Below are 24,858 nucleotides of genomic sequence, written 5' to 3' on the forward strand. Positions count from 1 at the left end.
TTATCTGGGTCTTCAATGCTCATACCGGAACTTTCTAGTTCCTCGTTATGTGACGTTTCGTCATTCAGTTGACCTAACGCGCTGATCTGAATGAGGAGCTTGCCCAAATCGTCTTCACAATTACCTGTTTTCGGAGGTTTTATAATGTTAGCAAAAAACATTTTTTGGATAGCAGACATAAACTGTCTGCTTGTGGGTTCGGTAGCCAGACCATTTTTGGTTCTAATTTGTCCGAAAAAATTCTCAAGCACATCCTGATTGAGTCTCCTTGTAAGTAAAAACGTGCACCCTTCTGTCCTTAAATCTTCAAAAAGCATTAAAATACAAGCTGTTGATTTGCTAACGTACCATATTCAAGGAGGTAATTATGCTAATGATTCTCGACCCAAATCAATAAAAAAATTGGTACATATTTTTTTTTCTTTATTTTTTTTTTCGGAATTCCGTAAATGTCATCTAGCCTTATTTAAACTTGGCGCGTATGTTACTGGCGTTAAAACCATGCTGCACCCTCACACAAACGCAAACACAAAGCATACGCAACGATAACTCATAAATTTCTATTATAATAGGCATAATATTAATAGGCATTATAAAATATTGTTATCAACATTATAAGTATTCAACATTATCAACAACAGTCCAGGGTCGGACTGGGCCGGAAGGGCCCGGGTGGCTGATCACAATCCCAGGGCCCGAGACTAGACCATGGTGATGGGATACTATCGAAAAATACTGAGATACACAAATTGAGATAAACAAACTATAAAAAATTTATTACTATACTAAAATACAATACAATAGTAAGTAGGTATTTACTTAGAACAAATTATATAAAGCTAGCCAATCAACATTTTTTTTAAAAGAGGAGAACTTTCAGCTAAGCAGTTAATGACTCGATCGTAAAAGCTGTTGTTTTCGTCATCCTTGATTAGATCCGATTCTGTATTTAATATAATCAACGAATCCAACAGTTCTTGCCCCAGTAAAGAACGAAGTCTCGTTTTAATGCGCTTCAATGCTGAAAATCGTCTCTCACAAGTCACTTGCGTGAATGAAATTGTGAGAATTACACAATATGCAACATATAAGGTGGTGTACGTGCTGATATGCATATTATACTGTGATAAAAGTTTACATGCACATGGTATGCAACTTTGACAGACGTCCAAACCACTTCTGGAAAAACACATGGCGTCCTTTGCTGCCTGGTCTAAGTCTAAAACATCTTCGTCGTTTTCTTCGTCGCTTTGTGAATCTGAATCTTGCTTATGCTGCCTAGGAGAAACGTGCTCATCCCAAAGAGTTTTAGACAGTTCACTAAACTTATTTGCAAAAGATTCCAGTTCTTTTGACAGCAACTCTCGATCGACATTTGCAATTGATGCGATAGACTTTAGCGCGTCATTAAGAATTCCATTTTCTTTGATTTTATTGAAGTTTTTCGGGTCCAAACAAGCGGCATCTTTCATTAAATCTTCGTTGCACATGAATTTTTCGTTTATTTTAACTAAAGCTGTATTAATAATGACTTTGTAGACAGAAATAGAATAAAATCTCTTTTGGTCTGTAGCCAATAATGCTACTTCATCTTCACATAACTGCTCATGTTTCTTCGGTTTTTTAGAAATTCTTCGTAACGGTAACGTGGTTTGTACGTCGAGATCAATGTTTTCAGCGTGCATCAAGTCTTGAACATCGGATGCAAATAAACTTGCAGCTTTGAAAACATCATCAAAAGTATCTAAATGTCTTCGTAAATCCATGTCTAAACATTTGATGAATCCCCAAGCTTTAAGATAATCCAATGTAGGGGTTTGGAGATATTGACTTACTGGGGTTGATAGGTCAAATATTTTCTTGAACGTGAAGGCTGTCAGGATAGTTTTGAATTTCAAAAAAGAATCCATCAAAGCTTTTGCTTGGAATGAAACCTTTGGCTCGAACTCCGTGCTTGAAGATATGGCACTTAAAGTTTTTATCAACGCCACATATCGAGTTTTCTCCATAACAGTGGTCAAGGCTTTGTCTTTAGCCCACCATCTTGTTTTTCCGATATTCTGTAATCGTCTCAATTTGTCTTGTCCAGCTGTTAATTCTGAAATTTTCTCCACCCATAGAGATGTTCGCTTAAATGATTCATGAATAAATACACTGGTAGACTCCAAGAGCCCAAACAAATTCTTGGCTTCAGTACAGCTTGACGTCGCGCCTCCCAGCACTAAATTTAAAACATGTGCATAACAATGTGTGAACATTAATTTTGGCACTTCTTCCTTCAGTTTTGCTTGAAGACCATTATACCTTCCCGCCATATTTCCGGCGCCATCAAATGACACGCTAATAATATCTTGCAAATTTAAGCCTAATTGGGCTAGTTCATTGCTTACAAGAGCTCGGTAATCTTCTCCTGTTGATTTCCGGACAGGGACCATGCTGAGCATCCGCTCTTGTGGGATCCCACTCTTAACATAGCGCACGCAAATTGCAGCCTGGTCAACAACGCCAACATCCTGGCAAGAATCCACATTAAGGCTAAAAGATTTCGCCGCCTGGATTTCTTTAACGATTTCTAGTTTAACTTGACGTGCACATATATTTATTAATTTATTTATAGTGGTTTTTGATAAAAAGGTAACAAGCCCACCTCGACCCTTACCTTTTCCTGAGTCTTTTCTTTTTTTACTTTCAGTAATTGCCTCGGACATGTGCGCCTTAAGAACTGTATCATACTTCGACAATAGGACAACTAAATTTAAAAAGTTTCCGCGATTCTGGTTGTCGTCTGCGATATCCGCTAACGAGTACAAGGCCTCACTTTTTCCACGATAAGCAATGCCTTGTTTAGATATAAATAGTATTATATCAATTATTCTTTTCAGGACCAGACGCCTATTGGAAATCTCTTGCATATTCTTTAGCGTGAGATGTTGTTCCACATTTCCTCTTTTTTTTGCTGTAAGCAAGGCAACTACGGCTAACTGATGACTGTGGCTTTCCTCGTGTTTGACAAGTTGTTCATAAATATGTTTTTTGGATGGAGTAACGCCATCAATAAATGGACTTCTTCCTCCTCCTTCTTCTTTCGTGGCGTCAGACGCAAAACACATGCAGGTGGTACAAAATAGCTTGTTTAATTCAAGAGAATAAGAGACAGATTCTCGTCGAATTAAAGTTCCTGTTGGTAATTTTCGGTAGTAAACCCGATTTGCATCGAAAGGCAAACTGTTTTTATCACCCGAAAGTTGGATAGGGTGAACAGATAAGATACTTAATTTCTCGGCAGTCGTAGCATTTTTCCTTGGCGCAGCAAATTCAGAAAGTTTTTGAATTTGACTGCAATCATCGACTGTTAATGTTAGTGGCTTTAACGCAACGTTATCAATATTTCCACCAGATCCAGTGTCGCTGGACGTAATTGAAGTAATTGTGTCTTTAGGATTAGAAACACATCCATTTGCTCCTTGTGCTGCTGTGTCTTGCGTGATTATTATGGGTAGAGTCGCCGCTGCTATGTTCTCTTCTGAATTACTTGCATACGAAAGTGAATCCAATTTTTCGTCTAACATTGATGATGATGATGAGGGTCCTATAAAAATAAAATATTGTATAAATATTTAATAGCTATACACATTCAAAAAATATCATTGAAATCGGTTGAGGGGTTTCAGAAATTTTAAAAGTCCGTTTTTCGTCTGCAATATGCGTAAAGGGATTTCATTTCATTACAAAAATCATCTATCTACGTTCAAGGGTATGGCCGGGGCACTAATGAATTAATCAGCCAAGACTCTTGTTTATAATAACATTAAGATTTCTAAAAATGTAGCATTCCCTACAATATTCCGTACCTATCTGTAGCTTAAAATTTATACATCAAAGTCAATAAATAAAAAGACGTAATTTTGGCTTAGAACAGATAAATTTGACAAATTTGTAGATTATAATGAAGCATAGAATTATAACACCCAGAAGCCGTCTCTGCGCCCTGCAATCACATCCAGTCAAATCACACCACCATCCACCGTGGTGTGATACGCTCGACAGCCCCGTAGTGTCAAAAGTCAACCGACCCCGTGCGCATATCATGTACATTTTGGTTAACTAAAAACAAGTTTGTGTTAATAAGCCTTATTAAAACTGTACAGAAGTATATATCCATTTCCCATATTTTTGGGGAAATGTCATTTTACTGGTAACATTATTTTACGTTTGTGTTGCGTGCGACTACCAAGCAAAACGATGTGAAATTCCCTGCTCTAACGTACAAAACTGACTATGACGTTGTCTCTTTCTAACATGATTTCGCTCATTTGCATCTACATCCGTCTACATCTCCGCCCGTTGTCCGCCAGGGCGGAGATGTAGACGGCGCCTAAAGCAGGGAATTTCGCTATTGTTTCGCCGCCCAACAACTCACAACTCACAGCGAAACTATGGCGGTTTCGCCCTTTGGGTTTCGCAGCGGAGGTGTGCTACAGGCATAAGACTCTTCGCAGCTTTCCAGTGAACTTCTCCAAAACAATTATTAAATTGGCTGAGGTAGCTTACCGCATGCCTGATGTCCGATCTAGTTCAGACTGCTATGTACATAAGGGAACCAACCAGTTCCTTGTAGTTGTAAGTATCATCCTTCTGCGTCTCCTGGGGTAACTTCAGGTCGGTCGGACTTGCAATCCTCCATTCGAAATTTCTTCAACAATTTTTGAATATAGTTAGACTGATCAAGAGAGAATTCACTATCTTTTCTTGTCAATTTCATACCTAAAATATGTTGAGCTGGCCCTAAATCTGTAATTTCGAATTCTTGTCTCAAACTTTCTTTAATTTTATCTTTGCCTTGAAAGTTTGGAGAAGTAAACATAATCAGATCGTCGACATAGAGTGCAATGAAAATCATTGATTGGTTTTCAGACTTATGGTAAACACATGGTTCTGAAGTAAGACGAATAAAACTCAACTTATCACACAAAACCCCTTTTAATTTTATCATTCCAAGATTTTGAAGCTTGTTTAAGCCCATAAACAGCTTTGTTGAGCTTGTATACCATGTCTTCACACCCCTTAACTTCAAAACCCTGTGGTTGCTCCATGAAAACGGTTTATTTTAGGTCGCCATTCAAAAATGCCGTTTTAACATCCATAAGTTCAATGGTCATGTTATACTCGGCAGCAGTGTTATACGAGGCAGAACTGCCTCGTTGGTCTAGCTGTCGCAAGTGCGGCTGCTGAGCACGAGGTCTCGGGTTCGATTCCCGAGTCGGGCCGAAATCGCTTTGTGGGTTTTAGAAGACTTTCACAAAGCAGCCTGGAGCCTGGAAGTTGGTGATTGATACACCCGTGCATCGGAGAGCACGTAAATGTCGGTCCTGCGCCTGATCTCTTTCCGGTCGTGTCGGATTGCCGTCCCATCGGGCTATGAGAGTGAAGGAATAGGGAGTGCACCTGTGTCTACGCAAATGCTCGTGCACTATAATATGTCCTGCGCAGTTGGCTAATCTCCTTACATGAGAACAGCCGCCGTAGCCGATAATCGACTAGGAGGACATCATCACCATACTCGGCAGCTAAAGCCACGAGTAATCTAAGTGAGGAGTACCTCACTACAGGTGAAAACGTTTCCTGGTAATCAACACCATATTTTGAAGTAAAACCTCTAGCAACTAAACGAGCTTTATGTTTCAACAACTCACCATTTACTCCATACTTTTTCTTGAAGATCCACTTACACTTCACGGCCTTCTACTCCTGCTCTCGTTTTACTAGAGTCCAGCATTTACAAAGAAGAATACCAAACATCAGTATGAACTTTCACTGAAAGCGCAGCGCGATCAAAGCCTTCTCGTTCGATTTAGCCTTTGACTTGTTTTTGTCTCGAAACTGAGTCTTCTCCTTTTCAGTCGCAGCTTGTTTATCAGGACAATCTCGTGAAAAGTGACCCAACCGAAATATTAGCGTATATCAACAATATGAACCACGCTCTGCTACCATGTTGGATATTTCGGTAACTAAACGAAGTTTCATTGAAATATAAACGGATATTTTATTTTAGACAAATATACACAAGCGTACAAAAAGAGATCATGGTGAAAAAGGGCAAGTGACAGCTAACATAGATAAACTAGATACGTCAAAACTTGATTTGACAGATGACATTAGGTTGCGTTTACACCATCGAGCTTAGAATTATAAGGAGACGCCGTGTTGTTATTGACGTATCTATAGTTATATAAATATGGGCGAAATATGAAACAAACTATGCAACATAGTTCTGTCTCACTCTTTCTAAGCAGATAATTATATTTGAAAACAGGGACAACAATATTTTTGTGGTTGCGTAAAATGGTGACTTTTGATATCCTCCTGTTTGTAGGTGCGTGCCATATCTGGTACATATGTCATGGTAGTTGTGCTGTCAAATAGGTGCTCTTCGTGACTTATTTTTGCTATTTTATGTGTGTATTTTACGTGTTTACTATTAAGACTTTACTATTTCAAGAGTGAATTTATCAACGAGTATGCCTACGTGTTGTATCGTGAAGTGTGGTGCAAGTAAGCACAAAAATCAAGCAGGATTGTCTTTACACAGGTTAGTAACCAGTTTTTGCTAGATTCTACATAAACTAATTCACATTGGATAAAAAATATGTTACGGAAACATGAATTGATGGTGAAAGTACTTATATTTAAGTTTATTTCTGTATAAAAAGCTATATTTAGAAATAAATGTTGTTTACAATAACATGTCATATTGGCATAGTGCTGTACAGTTGTCATAACTGTATCGATATAATATCCACTTTTATAATTCAGCTTTTACTAATTTTAACAACAGAAGTTACTGTTCCTAAGACACTGAGCCCTCAGAGTTGTGTATTATGTTGAATAGAACATCTCTATTTTGTTATTTACTTAAGTACTATCTTTTCATCGCGGTATTACTCGCGTTCCGACAGATCTAATTCCCGTACCCGAACAGTAATAGCCTATGCCCACCGGGTAAAGTGTAGCTTTCAAATCGGTCAACTTGTTTCGGAGCCTATGCAATCCAAACAAATAATCAAAGTATCTATAGATAAGTTCAAGTTTTGATGTTCTTTAATTAAAAAACATTTTTTGCAGGTTTCCTATACGAAATGATTTAAGGACAAAATGGTTAGAAGCTATTGGTGAGGAAAATATTAATCCCAGACATAAATATTGGTATGTCTGTTCGCTTCACTTTGAAGATAGTTGTTTTAATAGAACACTGGATATCTTAAGATTACGTGACAACTCTGTTCCCACATTATTTTTGGTAAGTCTTAAGATAGTTTTTTTTTTTTTTTGTTAGACAAATCCTATGTAATTACATTATTAGTACAGTATATCTCTCCGTTCCATCGCTATTAAAGGAATATTCTTTTTTTCAGACACCCAAAGAAGGCCCCCAGGAGTCGTTGGTTTTACATGATATTACTAACATCAGAAAGCATAATGATACTGCCACATCAACTGATGTGTTCCCATTGCCATTATCCTATGAAAATATAAAACCAAAGCATAAGGAGTTTGTTTCAGACGAAAGAAAAAGGAAGAAGCAGACTGTCCGTCATAAAGAGGTATTTACAATGGTCCTTGTAAGGGATAGCAACATTAGTAATTAAATTAGAAATATATAGAACAAATGATTCTTAAATTATAAATTTATATTTATAGTAAGTGTATATATTAGGTAATAAGTTAGTTGTATGATGTATATATATATATTTATTATTAAGACATTGTAAAAAGTTATTTGTAAATTAAAACATTTGTAACAATTCTTAAAGTATATCTAGTTTGTATTTTAAATTACCACAAAAAATAAAAGAATACGACTTGACCACATTTAAACGAGCACTTAGAGCCCTCTTGGTCAAAAATTGTTACTACACCATTAATGATTTTTTAAATGACAATAACTCAGAAACACCTTGACATACGCCCTGTTCTCCTAATATTACATACCTACTGTATCCTTACTTGTCTATACTCCATTTAAAATAACATTAGAAATTTAAGTAAACCTTTTTTACTGTTTGTTCAATCGATTTTGAATTCTATTCTGTAGACAAAAGAACGGAATTGAAAGTAAAATAGTGGTTACAACACCAAGTATTTACTGCAGCCGCCATTAATCATACTACTAACGCAATAGAAGTCAAAATCGGTTGAACAAACAGTAAAAAAGGTTTACTTAAATTTCTAATGTTATTTTAAATGGAGTATAGTTATATTGTGATGTGAATATTTTTATTTTTCTATCATAACTTTGACATTGTAATTAATTTTGTTTGTTGAAAATGCATTTAATTTGATTTTGTTGAATATTAATACATGAAAATTAATGTATGTGATTAATACTACAATCTTCATACCTGACATTACATTCATACGCCTTCTGAGGCAGATTTTGGTGGTACTAATTTTATTAAAATTGTGAACATATTTAATACCCAAAATGTATATGAATAAATAAATTAATTTGATTTGTATGTCTTTTCTTTTTGTGTATAAGTCCGGGTCTTTATGAACAATTTCAACTTTCTAAAGTGTAGGCTAAGGCTAGTATTTTTTTTTTAAGGGAGTTTGGTACTATAGGTTTCTTATATGCTATGTTGCTTGTGGATAATGTAGCTTTCGAATGGTGAAAGAATTTTTAAAAATGGTCCGGTAGTTTTTGAGCCTATTCATTACAAGTAAACAAAGTTTTCCTCTTTATAATATTAGTATACATTTTAAAAAAGAAAGTTCAGTTTTCGACTGAGTATGTATGTAGTAGCATTACATAGATATGTCGTATAGATATGTAGTATCACTATATATAAAACAAAGTCGCTTTTCCTGTCCCTATGTCCCTTTGTACGCTTAATTTTCATAAAGAAAATAAAACCATAGAGGTGAAATATCTTACACCAACTAAATGCTCTTTACATATATATTTACGGACATACCCTGCTTCTTTATACCTACAGGTGTTTTTTTTTACCAGATTGTATTGATTGAAAAAGTCAAGGCTTTGAAAAACAAATGTCTCACACAGCAGAAAACAATTAAACGTCTCAACGAGACGATTCGAAGGCATAACAAAAAGATAGCCAATTTAGCAGATATTGTAGAAGATCTTAAGAGAAAAAATTGTGTCAACAGTGAACAAGCTGTAGCTATTGAAGATTTAGCGGGACCGAAAGACTTTTTGAAAAGGCAAGTTATGAAGTCTAAAGGTTTGCCTACACCTCGTATGTACTCCGAAAAAATCAGAAAGTTTGCATTGACTTTACATTTCTTGTCCCCTAAAGCTTACAATTATATAAGGCAGACTTATAACACATGTTTACCCCATACAAGAACTTTATGCAAATGGTACCAACACGTTAATTGCGAACCTGGATTTACTAAAGAAGCATTTGACACATTAAAATTCAAGGTGCAGAGAAGTACCCGGCCTATAATATGCTCATTAGTTTTCGACGAAATGGCCATAAGAAAGTCTCTGACCTGGGATCCAAGAGATCAGATATTTCATGGTCGAGTTAATTTAGGACACAATCTAGATAGTGACAGTACCGAGGAAGCAAATCAAGTTCTAGTGGTCTTGTTGACAGCTATTAACGACTCGTGGAAAATTCCCATTGGTTATTTTTTCATAACAACCCTTACCGGCGAAAAAAAGTATATTATTATTGGCACAGCTTTGAAATTATGTCAAGAAATAGGCGTAAAGGTAGTTAGTATTACTTGTGATGGACCTGCCGCAAATTTTAGCATGTTTACGTCATTTGGCTGTAATCTTTTCCGACAGCAAGATATTACCAGTTTTGAATATGGCACTCGCGTTCACGCTTTTATTGACCCTTGCCACGCGATAAAATTAATAAGAAATGCATTTGGCGAACTTAGAGTGTTCATAGACTCACTCGGGCGAAAGGTAGATTTCGAATATCTAGAAAAACTTCTTGAACTTCAAGAAAAACAGGGCCTCCATCTTGCTAATAAAATTAAAAAACCTCATATATTTTACCAAAAACAAAAAATGAAGGTAAAACTGGCGACACAGCTTTTTAGTAGCTCAGTAGCAGATGCACTTGATTACTGCCGTTGTGAACTAAAATTAAAACAATTTAAAAATTGTGATGGCACGGTGAATTTTATAAATTTAATGAACAACGTATTCGCCGTATTAAACAGCCACTCCATCCAAGGATCCAAGGTGTATGGAAAGTTTTCATACACCTTGTTATAAACCTACTAAACGCAATGAATCAAGTATTTAATTTTCTATTAAAACTTGCCAAGTAACATCATTAAAAAGTAACTATTTTTAACTGAGGTATGTGTATGGAACTTGGTACTTATTCAGATCTCACTTCTTTTATAGGCGAAGCATTCCCATATTATCGAACTTGGCAGTCTTTCACATTTTTGTTTTGGGTGGGATTTCATTTATTTTTGTAAGGTTGTTTATTTTATTTTTTTCTTATGATGAAGTTAGTTAAAGGAATGTCTCATTTATACTATCTTTTAGATTTTTTAATATGCACTATGTTTCTTACAAAGAAATGAACTAGATTAACTAAATGGACTAGATTTACCAACTGACTGACATGACATGTTATCATATATTATGTTCGTGGATCAAAGTTACACATTCGTTATTTTCGAAAGTGATTCACACTTGGCCGTTTTCAGATTTTTATTTTACTTCTAACTACACTATTTTACTTCTAACTATACTAAATACAAACCATTCGAAGATATATTATATAAATATAGATAAATTTAGTTCGTTTTAGTTCCTTAAGGGTATAAATTTACACCGGGTATAAAACACCTTCATTATTTTGAAACCGACTCACACTTGGCCATTTTCAGATTTTTCCCTTTACCTTGACATAAAGACCTACCTCCATGCCAAATTTCAAGTCAATACGACCATTGGAAGTGGTCTAGGTTTTTGATGAGTGAGTCAGTGAATCAGTCAGTCAGTGAGTGTATAGTAAAAATAGCGATTTTCTGACGTCAATATCTCAAGACCTACAATAGGTATATTAATGAAATTTTGTATTTTAGATAAGTGAGGGGGTCTCAATAGATACTAGAAATTTGATATGCGTAAATAAAATAGATTTTGAGTTACAGGGGGGTCGAATTTGGCCCGAAATGGTTCGTGTAAACGGCCACGTGTAACCCACGGCCGGTGTGTCGCTTTTTTTGCTCGAACTTGGCGGACACACTGCCGTGTGTCTAGATATGGAAAGCGCTTTGTCGCTTTATCGTTACCTGGTCCAAGAGACAAAATTGCTCAAATACATCCCCCTCTATAAAGTCAGCCAAGATCATTTAGAGCTTTTTTTCTCGGCTGTGAGAGCTAGAGGGGGTTTCAACAATAATCCCAATGCTGTTCAATTTCGCGCAGCTTCCAAAAAGTTATTAGTAAGAGCTGAGATTCGCGATGATGGCATTGGGAATTGTGCTCCACTAGAGCAAATTACTGTACTAAATTGCTCTAGTAAAAATCCGGTTTTAGCTATAAATGAATTGAGTGATAGAAAGAATTTCATAGATATCCCAGAGGATCATAGCGATTTGTACGATACGTATATGCAATACATTTTAAATACCACAGCTGAGACGTACTCTGATAAAGTCATCGAATATATATCTGGATACGTCGTTAAAAAGTTAATGCGTAGCATTAAATGTGACGTTTGTGTTTCATTATTAATTGGGGAGGAAGACATCAATAGCCTCATTTATGTAAAAACAAGAGGAGGGCTGAAATATGCCTCTTGTAGCGTCATAGATATAATAAAAAAAACAGAGAAACTCGTGAAAACTCATTTAGATTGTAAAATTAAACCTGAAGTCTATTATATATACATTTTTAAAGAAGATGGATCAAAATTGCCCCACGTCCTATAACAATGTGACGTATCTCAAAAAAAAGATAAAAATGTTTAAAAAAATATGGCATACTCTCCAATTCATTTTTTTTACACCTTCATACGAAAAAAATGCTTTAAAAATTGTTCAGGCGCTGTTATGAAAACGTCGTTCATAGAACTATTAATGGACTATTTTATTAAATTGTTTTTTTGTTTGACAGAGTATACCTCACAGGTGGTCCCATAATCATCAGGTCAGGATCTGATGATGGAAACCCTGAGAAATTCAGGGCAACTTTTGAAAGTTGTAGGCATGCGAAGAATAAAAACTTGACTATAAGGTGTATGTCTTATAACAATATGCAACAGTGAAGATTTGGAGCTGACCTGATGATGGAAACGAAAGAAGGTCGAGGGAACTCGACAACTGAATATGTGAACTACCTCGTGTTTGGGCTTGTATTATTTGTATTGAATAGACCTTTGCAACAGTGAAGGTTTGGAGCTGATCCGATGATGAAGACCAGAGAAGGTCGGGGGGACTCGACAACAAAATATGTAAACTACCTCAGAAGTCGGTGTCTAATGGATGTACCTAAGTTTATATCCCCACCGACTTCTTCCTATTTTTGGCTTTTCAGTGACAAGCACAGTTGTCACTATCCGCATAAGTGGAAAGTTCTCATCAATACGAATAATATAAGCCCAAACACGAGGTAGTTCACATATTCAGTTGTCGAGTTCCCTCGCTCTTCTCTGGTCTCCATCATCAGATCAGATCCAAATCTTCACTGTTGCAAAGGTCTATTCAATACAAATAATACAAGCCCAAACACGAGGTAGTTCACATATTCAGTTGTCGAGTTCCCTCGACCTTCTTTCGTTTCCATCATCAGGTCAGCTCCAAATCTTCACTGTTGCATATTGTTATAAGACATACACCTTATAGTCAAGTTTTTATTCTTCGCATGCCTACAACTTTCAAAAGTTGCCCTGAATTTCTCAGGGTTTCCATCATCAGATCCTGACCTGATGATTATGGGACCACCTGTGAGGTATACTCTATCAAACAAAAAAACAATTTAATAAAATAGTCCATTAATAGTTCTATGAACGACGTTTTCATAACAGCGCCTGAACAATTTTTAAAGCATTTTTTTCGTATGAAGGTGTAAAAAAAATGAATTGGAGAGTATGCCATATTTTTTTAAACATTTTTATCTTTTTTTTGAGATACGTCACATTGTTATAGGACGTGGGGCAATTTTGTATGGATTGTGATCCGTCTTCTTTATGTGTGAATTTTATGAAATTAATACTTTTTTTGACTGTGATCCCAATCACAGTAACCACAAGTTCCTTTTAATCAAGTCAATAATTAAAACATTTTTAGATATAAGATTTAGATACTACGGTTGTAGAAGAATTGAAAAACTGTCTCATAGACAGTTTTTTAATAAGCTTATATTGTTTAGAAATGAATAACTTTGCTCACCCCGTTTGGTTTATTATTTATTCTTGGGTCAAATTTAGTAATTCAAAATTCACCCTCTTCCTGTCAACCGATTAATCTGAAATTTTGTATACACCTTTAATTCCGATGACAATACAATATAGTAATATCAATAACATTGTAAATCCAATATGGCCGCCGGCACAAAATTGTTTTGTACAATCGATTAATACATAATTAGCTCTATTTGCATTATATAACTTTCTCATGAATAGCTTGAAAACGATTGTAAATTATTGTATTTTTTTTAAGAGAGTATCTACTTATGGCGTTTCTTGCGGATTCTTCTTCATAAGACCGAATCTTTGGCACCCTGCAACTAGTCTGACGTGAAAGAACTTTCATAGGGCTATTTGAAATAATAAATAATTAATAATTACTTTGCCTGTGTTTTTTTTTCAAAGGTATCACCCTACTGAAATGACTCCTCCCATTTGGTTGATGTTGTTGAGGTTATTAGTATCAGTGAAGTTAATGTGATAGTTAGTTCTATGACGAAGAAATTATTTATACTCGGTTATTTTTATGCACCCAGTAAGACTCGTACGTACTTCTAACTAGAATACAATATCGATATTTGTTGAATCCGGTAGTGGTACAACCCTAGTAATGGCAGCCATTTTAGTTACTACTGCAGACTGACAGTAGGTGTGCACGTTTTTTTCGTGACATTTCCTGTCCCTATAGTTATATGTCAATGGTTTACACATCTTCAACAATCAGGATAGTCCACTGACCTCTACATTTACACACTGGACCGGCTGTTCCGTACGTTTGACAGCAATTTTTTTGTGCCCATTTGAAGCGCCAATATCGTCTAAGCGAGTGTCCACAGAACTAATTTTGACGTATAATTTCAAATGGCTGTGAGAGACGTGTTTGTTCATTGGTTCACTGTAAAATAATTTTAGTACCACGAACACTCGCTACGTCTAACAGCGCCAAAATGTCGATTATCAAACGGGCACAAAAGCACGTTGACAACAGCCTGTCCAGTGGTAAATATAGAGGTCAGTGGGATAGTCAGTTTAATCCGATCGTTTTTTTTTGAAATTCCGAAACGCTTTTGATCAAATCCTCTTTTCTCTTTGGGAAACCTTTTTGGCTACTGACTTTGATCCAATTGACTAAAGCCTCTTCTTTCTCGTTATTTAAAATTGTGGGTGGGCCTGGTTTACAGACTTGCTCTAGATTTTTAAACCGGAATTGTATGTTCTAACGAGGCACTTGGAAAGTTTTGGCAGCAAGTTTTTTACTCATGCCTTTAATACTCATGCCAATTTCCACACGAGATTTTCGTAAATTTTCTTCTAAGTAGACTTTCGCTTTACCTTATCAGTCTTTACTTTATTAACGTTTTCTTTTACGAGGTTTCATTTTGAATATAACTGAAAAAAAAAAAAAATATTATTTTCACCCCAAATACTAATTATTGTCATTGCTGCTAATAATGGTATTTTATTCTATTGGCAGTGTGCCAACATTTGGAAGAATACGTTCTTAACTTGTGACATGCATTTATTGGGAATCTGAATCGAACGGCAATAAGTATAAAGCATATTTTGCCATAAAAGGTATTTTTTCTCATTTACCTTGGCATGTGTGTCAATAAAAAGGTTTGTCTCATATTATGTGTACCAAATTTTGGCACAGCAAAAAATATACAAAATGAGTCTAAGCAAAACATCTAAATAATCGAATTTAACAGTATCTGTAACCAACACTCAAAAGTCTTGCGGAAATTATTAGGGTAGGTAGGTTTTCAGTGTTAATGCCTCTAAAGGAAGAACCTAAATGTGCTCTAGGAGATTCTTATGCTATGGCTAAAAAGAGACTTCTAAATTTAGAGACTAGGTTAGATAAGAATCCTGAGTTAAAAGATGCATATTTAAAATTCATTAATGAATATCCCACCACTGCATTATTAAGGAGCATCATGAGACCACTAAGGTTAGAGTAGTTTTCGACGCGGCTGCTAAAACTACCTCAGGGAAGTCGCTAAACGATATTCAAGCAGTAGGTCCAGTCATCCAGAGCGACTTACTTTCTATATTATTACGAGAGAGCATAGGTTTGTCCTAACTGGAGATATTGCTAAAATGTATAGAATGATTGCCATAGATGAGTCTCAACGCCATCTGCAATTAATACTGTGGCGCTGTGAGAAAACGCACAATATTGTAGTATATCAGTTGAATACAGTAACTTATGGTACAGCATCTGCGCCATTCCTTAGTACTAGGTGTCTTCAACAACTGGCGCTAGAGTGTGGTGATGAAATTATAAAGGAAGCTATGCTAACTGACTTCTACATCGATGACTTGAGTACGGGTTGTGCCTCAGCAAATCAGCTGACACATATCTTTAAGAGCATCACGCGAGTTTTAGAGTCAGCCGGTTTCATACTTAGGAAATTTCGTACCAACTGTCCACAGATATTTGAGCACGAACAGGTTAATAGTGATACTTTAGAACTGTGCAAAGAATCGGCTGTGCTAGGATTAAACTGGTCTCCAGTCAATGACTCAATTCAATTTTCCACCAATGTGCCACTTGCTTCTCAGATAATTAAAAGAACTATTATCTCAAAGACATGCAAAATATTTGATCCACTAGGATTATTGAGTGCAGCAATTATCAAACCAATAATCTTACTTCAAAGGTTATGGTGTGCCAAATTACAGTGGGACGAGCCAATACCCAAGGAACTGGCAAAAGATTGGCTAAATTTCAGCAATAATTTGTCTTATTTGTATAATATACATCTGCCTAGGTATGTATTGTGTGAAGGGCCAGAATACATTGAATTGCATTGTTTCGTAGATGCCTCACAAGCTGCATTTGGAGCATGCATTTATTTAAGGTCTAGAGATAGCAAACATAAGCATACATCACGCCTTTTATGTGCAAAGGCTCAGGTAGCACCCATTAAACCACTGACTATTCCTAGATTAGAATTATGTGGAGCGCTCCTCGGCGCTAGACTTTGTTAGAAGGTTAGTGAATCTTTAAAATGTAAAATAAATAAGAAAATAATATGGACCGACTCCACTGTAGTGTTAGGATGGTTAAAAATGCAGTCAAGTCTACTAAAAACCTTTGTACGAAATAGAGTAAACGAAATTCAAGAGCTAACAGCTGATTATCAATGGTTTCATGTTCCCACTAGCTTGAACCCTGCTGACATGGCTTCAAGAGGGGTAGACCCGCAGGTGTTGAATAGTTCTACTCTTTGGTGGGAAGGCCCTCCCTTCTTAAAACAAGAGGACTGCGAGTGGCCCACCAAACTGTCTCCACCAGAGGAGGCAACCTTACCGGAGGTCAAATCTCACCGCATACACATTTGCTGTAAATAGTAAAGAAAATTTAGTTAATAAGGTCGTAGAGTTCAGTAGGTTTTCTAATTTTTTACGGTTAAAAAGAACAATTGCCTATGTACTTCGTTTTATTAATAATTGTAAAGGTCAAAGAAACTCAAGTCAGGCATTATCAGTTGAAGAGCTGCAGAAGGCAGGCACTCTTCTAATTAAACTTAATCAGTTTGAGACATTCCATGAAGAAATTGAAACCTTAAGTAAAGGCCATCAATTACATAAAAGATCAAAATTATTAGCACTTAATCCTTTTGTAGACACGGAGAAGGTGCTGCGTGTAGGTGGCCGGCTAGGAAATTCTAGCTTTGATCATAACAAAAAGCACCCTGTGCTCCTGGATGCGAAACATAGCGTCACTAAACTCTTAATGAAACATGAACACTTACGTTTATTTCATGCTGGTCCACAGGCACTGCTCGCAGCCATTCGTGAGGCGTCAAGGCCTTAACTGCGGGGACCTCGTGCTTCTACGGGAGACAAACCTGCCTCCGCTCCAGTGGCGCTTGGGGCGCGTCACGCGCCTACACCCCGGCCCGGATGGCGTCAGCCGGGTGGCGGACGTCACCACCACCAAGGGGACGGTCACTCGGGCCGTCCGCACCATGTGTCCCCTCTTCCGGGACACGTCGAGTTGAATCCTTCAACGCCTGGGAGGATGTTACGGCCTGCGCCGCCTGGCAACACAGTCGGGCGGCGGGGCAAAATGCTGGGGAAGCGCGGTACGCGCTCCCTGGCAACACCGAGGTGCCCGCCGCGCATCACGCCACCTGCGCGCGAGCCAATCGCAGGCGGGGCTTCGAACTGCGCGCTAACTGCGCCCTGCGTCATCCAACGGGAGGCCGCCACGGTGACGCCGGTGCGCTGGAGAAGGGGCGAGGACGGAGGCGTCGAGAGCGGCGCTCGTCCACTTGCCTTCACGGGCCGTCGAGATCAACAACTTTGCCAATACGTAACGGGTCCAACGCATCTCTGCAATCTAAATTTAATAACCTAATCTAGTGTGAATAAATATTTGTAAAGTTGGATAATATAAACCAGTAATAAGTTGTGCTACGCATTTTTATTTGTCCACGCAAGCGCGTACAGCAGATTAGCAACACATTGAAGATGGGGTGATAAAACAAAATAGAAACTTCAGTTTAATAAAAATCCTTTTTTGTGTGTAACGTACAATAAAACTTTATTAAAAATCATTTTTGCTGTCTTACTTAAGATTTCAATTTCTAACTTATTTTTTGCCATTTGTAACTCATGAAGTTCTTGCTTTCTTTTTTCATCATTTTCAAATGACTTTTTCAGCAATTCCATCTCTAAACGAAGTTTATCCTCTCTGAGATGGATTAAATTGCTTTGTTGTATGCTCTCAAGGTTTTTCGTTTTGAGCTCAACCAACTCCTTTTTCTTTTCAGCCAATTCCATAAAATGCATTCTCGTTTGATGTGGAGTGGCATTTAAAATGTTTTTAATTATTTTTACAACTTTTAGGCGTAAAAGGTTTTCCTGCATCATGCACATCAGCACTTTCATCCGTCACATTGATTGTGGCGATATCCTGTGCTTCAACCACATTGATTGTTGCAAGAACTGGTGTTGCTTTTTCAACAATTATGTTGCTGGAGTTTCCATCATACTGAGACTCCAGACTAGAAGCAGACTCTTTAAGGATGCTAGCCACCCATTCATTCGTATTAGATAGCGGAGCCGGTGGTGGGCCTCCACCAGTCTGCCGACGCAAGCGGTTTACTTTTCCAACCTCTTTTCTTGCAGTTTTTTAAGGTATTCCCACTTACATCTTAATTGTTTGACGCTACGGTAAGTGCTGCTCGAGGCGTTAAATTCTTTCGCTATCAATTTCCAAGTCTCGTATTTTTGTTTTATAGATAAGCCATTGGTTTTTTTGTTTAATATGACTTTTGCATATTTATTTATGAGTTTTTTTTAATGTTCTATATCATTACTAGTGAAATTAGAAGATCGGTCACTGTAAATAAGTAAACAATACAATTAAGGATAATAAGGACAAAATATGAAGTCGTGGTGGGAATAGAACCAACCTCTCAAGTATGAATGCGTGGGTTCAATTCTAGGTCGGGCAAGTGTTAATGCAACTTTTCTAATTTTGTATGTACTTTCTAAGTAGATATATCTTGAAAACCAATGACTGTGTTTCGGATGGCACGATAAACTGTAATCCCGGCTGTCATTGAACATCCTTTGCAGTCGTTACAGGTAGTCAGAAGAGGTATTGGGTTGCCCGGTTGAGGTAGTCAGAAGAGGTATTGAGTTGCCCGGTAACCAGGTTGAAGAGGTCAGATAGGCAGTAGCTCCTTATAAAACACTTGTACTCAGCTGAATCCGGTTAGACTGGAAGTCGACACCAACATAGAAACGGCTCGGAAGATGAATAAAGACAAAATACACACCTGGGCGTCAAATTCATGCCCAGATTTTCATTGTCTCCGAAAAACTCCATAACAATGTACCATGAATTATTGAATGTATTATGAATTCAATTGCGATATAAACATTTGTTCGTTGGCGTTCTTATAAAATAATAATATAATAATAACATTTATTTCAAGTAACTTTGACTCATAATATACAAAAAATACCAGTAAACACAAAAAAAACACACACAAAAACTTGTTAGTAACACATACACCTATGTTAGTAGTTACATTTTGGGCTTAGATCTGTGTATGCTATAACAGCCCGTGAGAAATGGCACAGCAGCGACCCAAGTACACACAGTTAAGCCTGCTTGCTATCATGCTTAGAATACTGTTGGAGCTGGCCCGCACTCTGTTCACCAGGGATGCGCACCTCTTACGCATTGTTGCATAAAAACAATCTATTTGTGCATCTGCAAACATCCCCGATGCGCTACAAAAGCGAGGCAGCCCCACCAGTACTCTAAACGCATTATTATACTGGACGCGGAGAGCGTTGTATGTTCTTTGCGTATATCCTGCCCACAGGCTACATGTGTAGAAATTGGTGCAGTAAGCTCTAAAGAGACTGAGCTTGACCTTAAGTGAGCACCGTGCAAACCTGCGAGATATCATGTTTGCTCGAACTGACAACGCTCTCCGCTCTTGCTCAATGTCTTCATCGTCCTTGAGACTAGGCGTTAACACATGACCAAGATATTTAAAGGACAATACCAGGGTCTGGACTCCAGGGTTTGCCCAGCAGTGGGAGTAGTTCTAGGGGGTTCCTTAGTGCACTCTGAACACGTAATGCAAAAAAAAATTGAAATCGCTCCCTGGAGTCCCGAGGAAAACCGGTTCTTATATTCCACATGAGTAGTCACTTTACAAAGCCTGAGCCATTTGCCCAGCAGTGGGAGTGGTTGAAATAGGTTGTTTACTTCACTTTTAACACGAAATTAAAATATTTTTGGAATCGCACCCTGGGGTCCCGAGGAAAACGGGTTCAAATATTTTCCATAGATAGTCACTTTACAAAGTCTTAGGCATTTGCCCAGCACTGGGAGTGGTCAAAATATGTTATTTACTTTACTCTTAATTCGAAACCCAAATATTTTTGAAATCGCTCCCAGGGGTCCTGAGGAAAACCGGTTCAAATGTTCTCCATAGATAGTCACTTTACAAAGTCTTAGGCATATTTGCCCAGCACTGGGAGTGGTCAAAATATGTTATTTACTTCACTCTTAATTCGAAACCCAAATATTTTTGAAATCGCTCCCAGGGGTCCCGAGGAAAACCGGTTCAAATGTTCTCCATAGATAGTCACTTTACAAAGTCTTAGGCATTTGCCCAGCACTGGGAGTGGTCAAAATAGGTTATTTACTTCACTCTTAACACGAAACCCAAATATTTTTGAAATCGCTCCCAGGGGTCCCGAGGAAAACGGGTTCAAATGTTTTCCATAGATTGTCACTTTACAAAGTCTTAAGAATTTGCCGAGCACTGGGAGTGGTCAAGATATGTTATTTACTTCACTCTTAATACGAAACCCAAATATTTTTGAAATCGCTCCCAGGGGTCCCGAGGAAAACCGGTTCAAATGTTCTCCATAGATAGTCACTTTAATAAATCTTAGGCATTTGACCAGTAGTGGGCGTAGTTGAAACAGCATCCTCACTTCACACTTAACACAAATAAAAATATTTTTGAAATCGGTCCCAGGGGTCCAGCGAAATTAATCTGACAAGACTTTTCTTATATAAACATTTTCTTGCATATATTGTCAATCTCAAAGTTCAGGATGTGGTTGTCTATCCAGTAGTGGAAAATGTTGGAATGGGTAATTTTTTTACTTACTGTGATTTTAAAATAAATTGTAAAAGCATTGGATTCTAATAAGAACTAACCCGTGAGTGACTGTCCGTGATCGTCACTGATTTCCCGAAAAAAGGAAATTACCGCAATACATTCGAATTCTCGGTTAAAATCTAGAAGACCAAGACGCCTGCGCTATTGGGCTATCTACTAGAAAAATCTTATCAAAACGAATAAAATAAGCTCGAACACGAGGTACTTAGTAGATACCGTTGAGGAGTTCCCTCGTCTCTCTGTCGTCTTCTTCGTCAGGTCATCTCTTAACCTCCACTGTTTTGTGGTGTCGGAGACATATTATACCCGAATGACAAGTTTTTACTTGAAATGTGCCTTCAATTTATGAATACTCTTCTCAATGCTGTTCCGTTGAGTATTAGAGGTGGTATATTATCATGTGTCCTACCCCTAGTCTCAAAAACCATGATCTCAGACTTTTTACAGTTATACACCAACCCATGGGATTTGGCGTACTCTTCACACAAAGACACAAGTTTCCTCAGGCCACAGATTGGCGCACTCAGCAGAACAATGTCGTCTGTGTAACTGATATTATTAACACAAACCCCGTCTATGAAACAACCGACCCTGGTCCCGCTGAGCTCGCCAATCAGCTCGTTCACATACAGGTTGAAGAGCGTAGGCGAACTCAACCTCCCTTGTCTCACCCCGCACTCCAACCTATACGGAAGAGATAAAGCCCCAGCCCATCGAACATTGTTGATCTGGTTCCCATACCAATACTTGAAGATGTTAATTATTTCAGTGGGCATTTTGATATTTTGCAACTTTTTCCACAAGTAGTCGTAGGAAACCAAATCAAATGCCCTGGATAGGTCGAGAAAACATGCGTAAACAGATGTCAAACAGACAAATATTTATTTAACTGAGTATTAAGCATGCTGTCCAATACCTTCGAGATTACAGTGGCTAAGGAGATGGGCCTGTAGTTATCCTTATCTGCTAGATCTCCAGTCTTATTTTTCATAATCGGAACTACTACTGTTCGCATCATATCACTCGGTAAATAACTATGTCCTACACATATATTATATAACATTGAGAGGACTCTAGACATGTGAGCGCCTGCATATCGCAAGTGCTCGATGCTGAGCCCATCATGACCCGGAGACTTACCTCGCGACATACATCTTATTGTCCTTTCAACATCTTTAGACTTAAATGTTACTCCAATTTTCATGCTGGGCTCAACATCGAGCACCGACCTTGATGGTCCTAATGGCGAGGAAACAAAGAACCTTTCCTTAAAATGGTTAGCTATGTGTTCTGGTTCACTCACACCGCCGACGCTCACAGGTATTGGCGGCCTAACCTTAAGTTTGTTAGTGTATTTCCAGAAACCACGAAAATCATTTTTAGAATGATGTAAAGCTAGAATATCCATTCTTATTTGGTTCTCATTATCTTGACACCATTTTAACCTAGATTTAAATAACGTTTGACTTTTGACTTTTGGCACTACTTGACAGCGGACATTGCGGTATTGTCATGGAAAAAAAACTACCCACGTTTTTTTGGATAATTATGGCGTTTGTGTTGTGGTAACTCTATTGACTTTTACTTTAGCTGTTGCTTGGATGAAGAAACAAATTTGTTAAAATATCAGTAAATGTCAAGTAAAAGATAATACTTTTACTGATAATTTTAGCTGTTGATGAAGAAACTGGCCGTTAATGGTTACTTAAGCCATTCCTTAGTGAAGGATTTGTATGACATTCCGTCACTAAGGAGTGACTTAAGTAATCATTAAATGACTCTGAGTGGGGAGGTTAGTCATTTAACAGATTAAAAAATCAAAGTCTTATACTAATTACAATTGTCTGTAGGGTTAGTAAGATACGGTTTTTTATTAAAAATATTTTTTTTAAAGCTTATTAATTATTAAAATAGGCAAAATGAGATCAATCAACAATGGCATTTATCAATTATAAAAAGTGTTCAATATAATGTAGCATTAACGTCTTTAACATGATGCACATAAATCTAAGGTAGTTAAAAAATATTAATATCAAAATAAAATTGAACGCATTCAATATTATTTTTATCACAAAAACTTTTGGGCTTCAGCAGATAGCTTAAAATATCAGTCTCCTCAATTTCTGATATATCATCGCGTACCAATCTAAAGTTTTTTTTATTTCCCATCGATTTAAAACCGTCGACTACTAAGAGATCTAGGCTGATAATACGACAAACATATTTGTAAACTTTCTTTCCTCGATGTGAGTAAAATTTCGCCAATATAAACCTCCCAACTTCTAATTCATGCTCCCAAGGGAACAACATCCTCTTCATTAAAATTACCGAGTTGTAATTGCATATTATCAACTTGGACAGAAATGCACGTCATCTTGTGCATATATTTTTTTTTCCAATATTGTATCCATCTTTTTGTCGTGGTTTTCCAGTACGAGATTTATATTGTCTAATATTTTCTTTAAATCACAATTTTCTTGTGATTGTGGCTCGCGCGCGTGTTGCGCGGCGGGCACCGCGGTGTTGCCAGCCGCGCTTCCCCAGCATTTTCACTTACCTTCGCAATGAAAATTCCGCTTGAGCTTCCACTAACAACGATTTAAAATAATAACACTTAAAACCGCCATTTATTTTCGTAAACACAATGTATGGTTTTTTGATATATCATTCAGAATTCATTTAACAACGTTATAAAAAAAACATACCGCATTAGCCGGCTATGAAAAAAAGTAAAAAATTATATCCTTAGACGCTAAAATTTCCTAATGTAGATCTATACTGCAACTCAAGGTGTTACAATTTATCTTATTGCCACCCTCTCACCGCTCAAACAGTAAGTAAGATACATCATAGATCTACTGTGCCCCTTACTGAGTTTATATTCATACATTTGCTCCCTTTATAGCGGTCAAAGGGTCAGTAAGCAGCATGTAGCTCTACCATACTGCTTGAGGAGTCACTAGTCACTTAAATATTACTCTTACAGCGCTTTAAGTCTCCGTTAGCGCTACTTTGTGGAACGTAAGGCCATAAGAACTTGTGCCCATTCCAGGGGTATAATTGACTTATAGCTCGCTATAACTCCCATGTGATGGCACTTATTGATGACCTTAGGATTTGTTAAGCTTCTTTATATGTGTATCTGTTATAACTCTTATATTAGCGCTTAATTTTAGTTGGGCATATTCTTGTCTTTTCTTTTCATCCCATGTCTCAAAATCCATAATAATACATAAGCAATACCATTTCTTTCCAAGCATTTTGGGTGGCAATTTTATTTTTATACTGGTCCAATGATTTATCCCATAATATAGGTCGACCTTCGATTAAGGAAATAAAGTCCTCGATCAATATTGGAATTTATGCCGTAGTCAGAAGGCAGAGTCAGAAGGTTGAGTGTAATAGCCCTGATAGCCTGGATATTGATTGAGACTAATTTCGTCCATCAAAGCTTGAGTGAATTTGTTTCTCAGTCTCATTTTGTGTAAAACGTTAAGCTTCTCCATTTCTGGTAATAGACTCATCAAAAAGTGATAGTCATCTGACCTGGGAATGTCTTTTTATTTACCAACTGCTAAGTCAGCTTCTAATAACTTCAATTTTTTTCTCTCTATTTCTAAATACTCAGCACGGATTTCAGTGGTTTTCAATCGCTTTCGAGAAGGGTTTTGTGTTTCATTTTCTCTTGAGATGGTAGCATTAGTCTGTACCTGAAGTCCTGTTGATTGTGGAGTTGGCGATTGCTGTGGCGGGGAGGTGGGGGTTGA

At 37.3% G+C, this 24,858-nt stretch overlaps 2 protein-coding genes across 2 annotated transcripts; one reads left to right on the forward strand and one right to left on the reverse strand.

Moving 5' to 3' along the window:
* Nucleotides 1-500: 500 nt before the first annotated feature.
* LOC124636020 (zinc finger MYM-type protein 1-like) lies at nt 501-2,315 on the reverse strand. Its single transcript, XM_047171979.1, has 2 exons — nt 1,139-2,315; nt 501-1,078 (listed from the first exon to the last, which is right to left on the reverse strand). The coding sequence occupies exons 1-2, from the start codon at nt 2,313-2,315 to the stop codon at nt 840-842; spliced, it is 1,416 nt and encodes a 471-aa protein (XP_047027935.1). The 3' UTR covers nt 501-839.
* Nucleotides 2,316-6,518: 4,203 nt separating this feature from the next.
* Nucleotides 6,519-11,783, forward strand: LOC124635620 (THAP domain-containing protein 1-like). Its single transcript, XM_047171553.1, has 5 exons — nt 6,519-6,589; nt 7,123-7,297; nt 7,413-7,601; nt 9,014-9,132; nt 11,753-11,783. The coding sequence occupies exons 1-5, from the start codon at nt 6,519-6,521 to the stop codon at nt 11,766-11,768; spliced, it is 570 nt and encodes a 189-aa protein (XP_047027509.1). The 3' UTR covers nt 11,769-11,783.
* Nucleotides 11,784-24,858: the final 13,075 nt, after the last annotated feature.

The sequence above is a fragment of the Helicoverpa zea genome, chromosome 13, assembly GCF_022581195.2.
Source record: "Helicoverpa zea isolate HzStark_Cry1AcR chromosome 13, ilHelZeax1.1, whole genome shotgun sequence".
NCBI lineage: Eukaryota > Metazoa > Arthropoda > Insecta > Lepidoptera > Noctuidae > Helicoverpa > Helicoverpa zea.

What these genes read in the sequence shown, in the direction of transcription:
- LOC124636020 (XM_047171979.1), bottom strand. Translation starts at nt 2,315, where the DNA reads ATGGCGGGAAGGTATAATGGTCTTCAAGCAAAACTGAAGGAAGAAGTG. An exon ending in AAGTTGCATACCATGTGCAT is followed by an intron (nt 1,079 to 1,138) that starts GTAAACTTTTAT and finishes TATATGTTGCAT; the next exon opens with ATTGTGTAATTCTCACAATT.
- LOC124635620 (XM_047171553.1), top strand. Translation starts at nt 6,519, where the DNA reads ATGCCTACGTGTTGTATCGTGAAGTGTGGTGCAAGTAAGCACAAAAAT. An exon ending in CTGTTCCCACATTATTTTTG is followed by an intron (nt 7,298 to 7,412) that starts GTAAGTCTTAAG and finishes TCTTTTTTTCAG; the next exon opens with ACACCCAAAGAAGGCCCCCA. An exon ending in AGACTGTCCGTCATAAAGAG is followed by an intron (nt 7,602 to 9,013) that starts GTATTTACAATG and finishes TTTTTTTACCAG; the next exon opens with ATTGTATTGATTGAAAAAGT.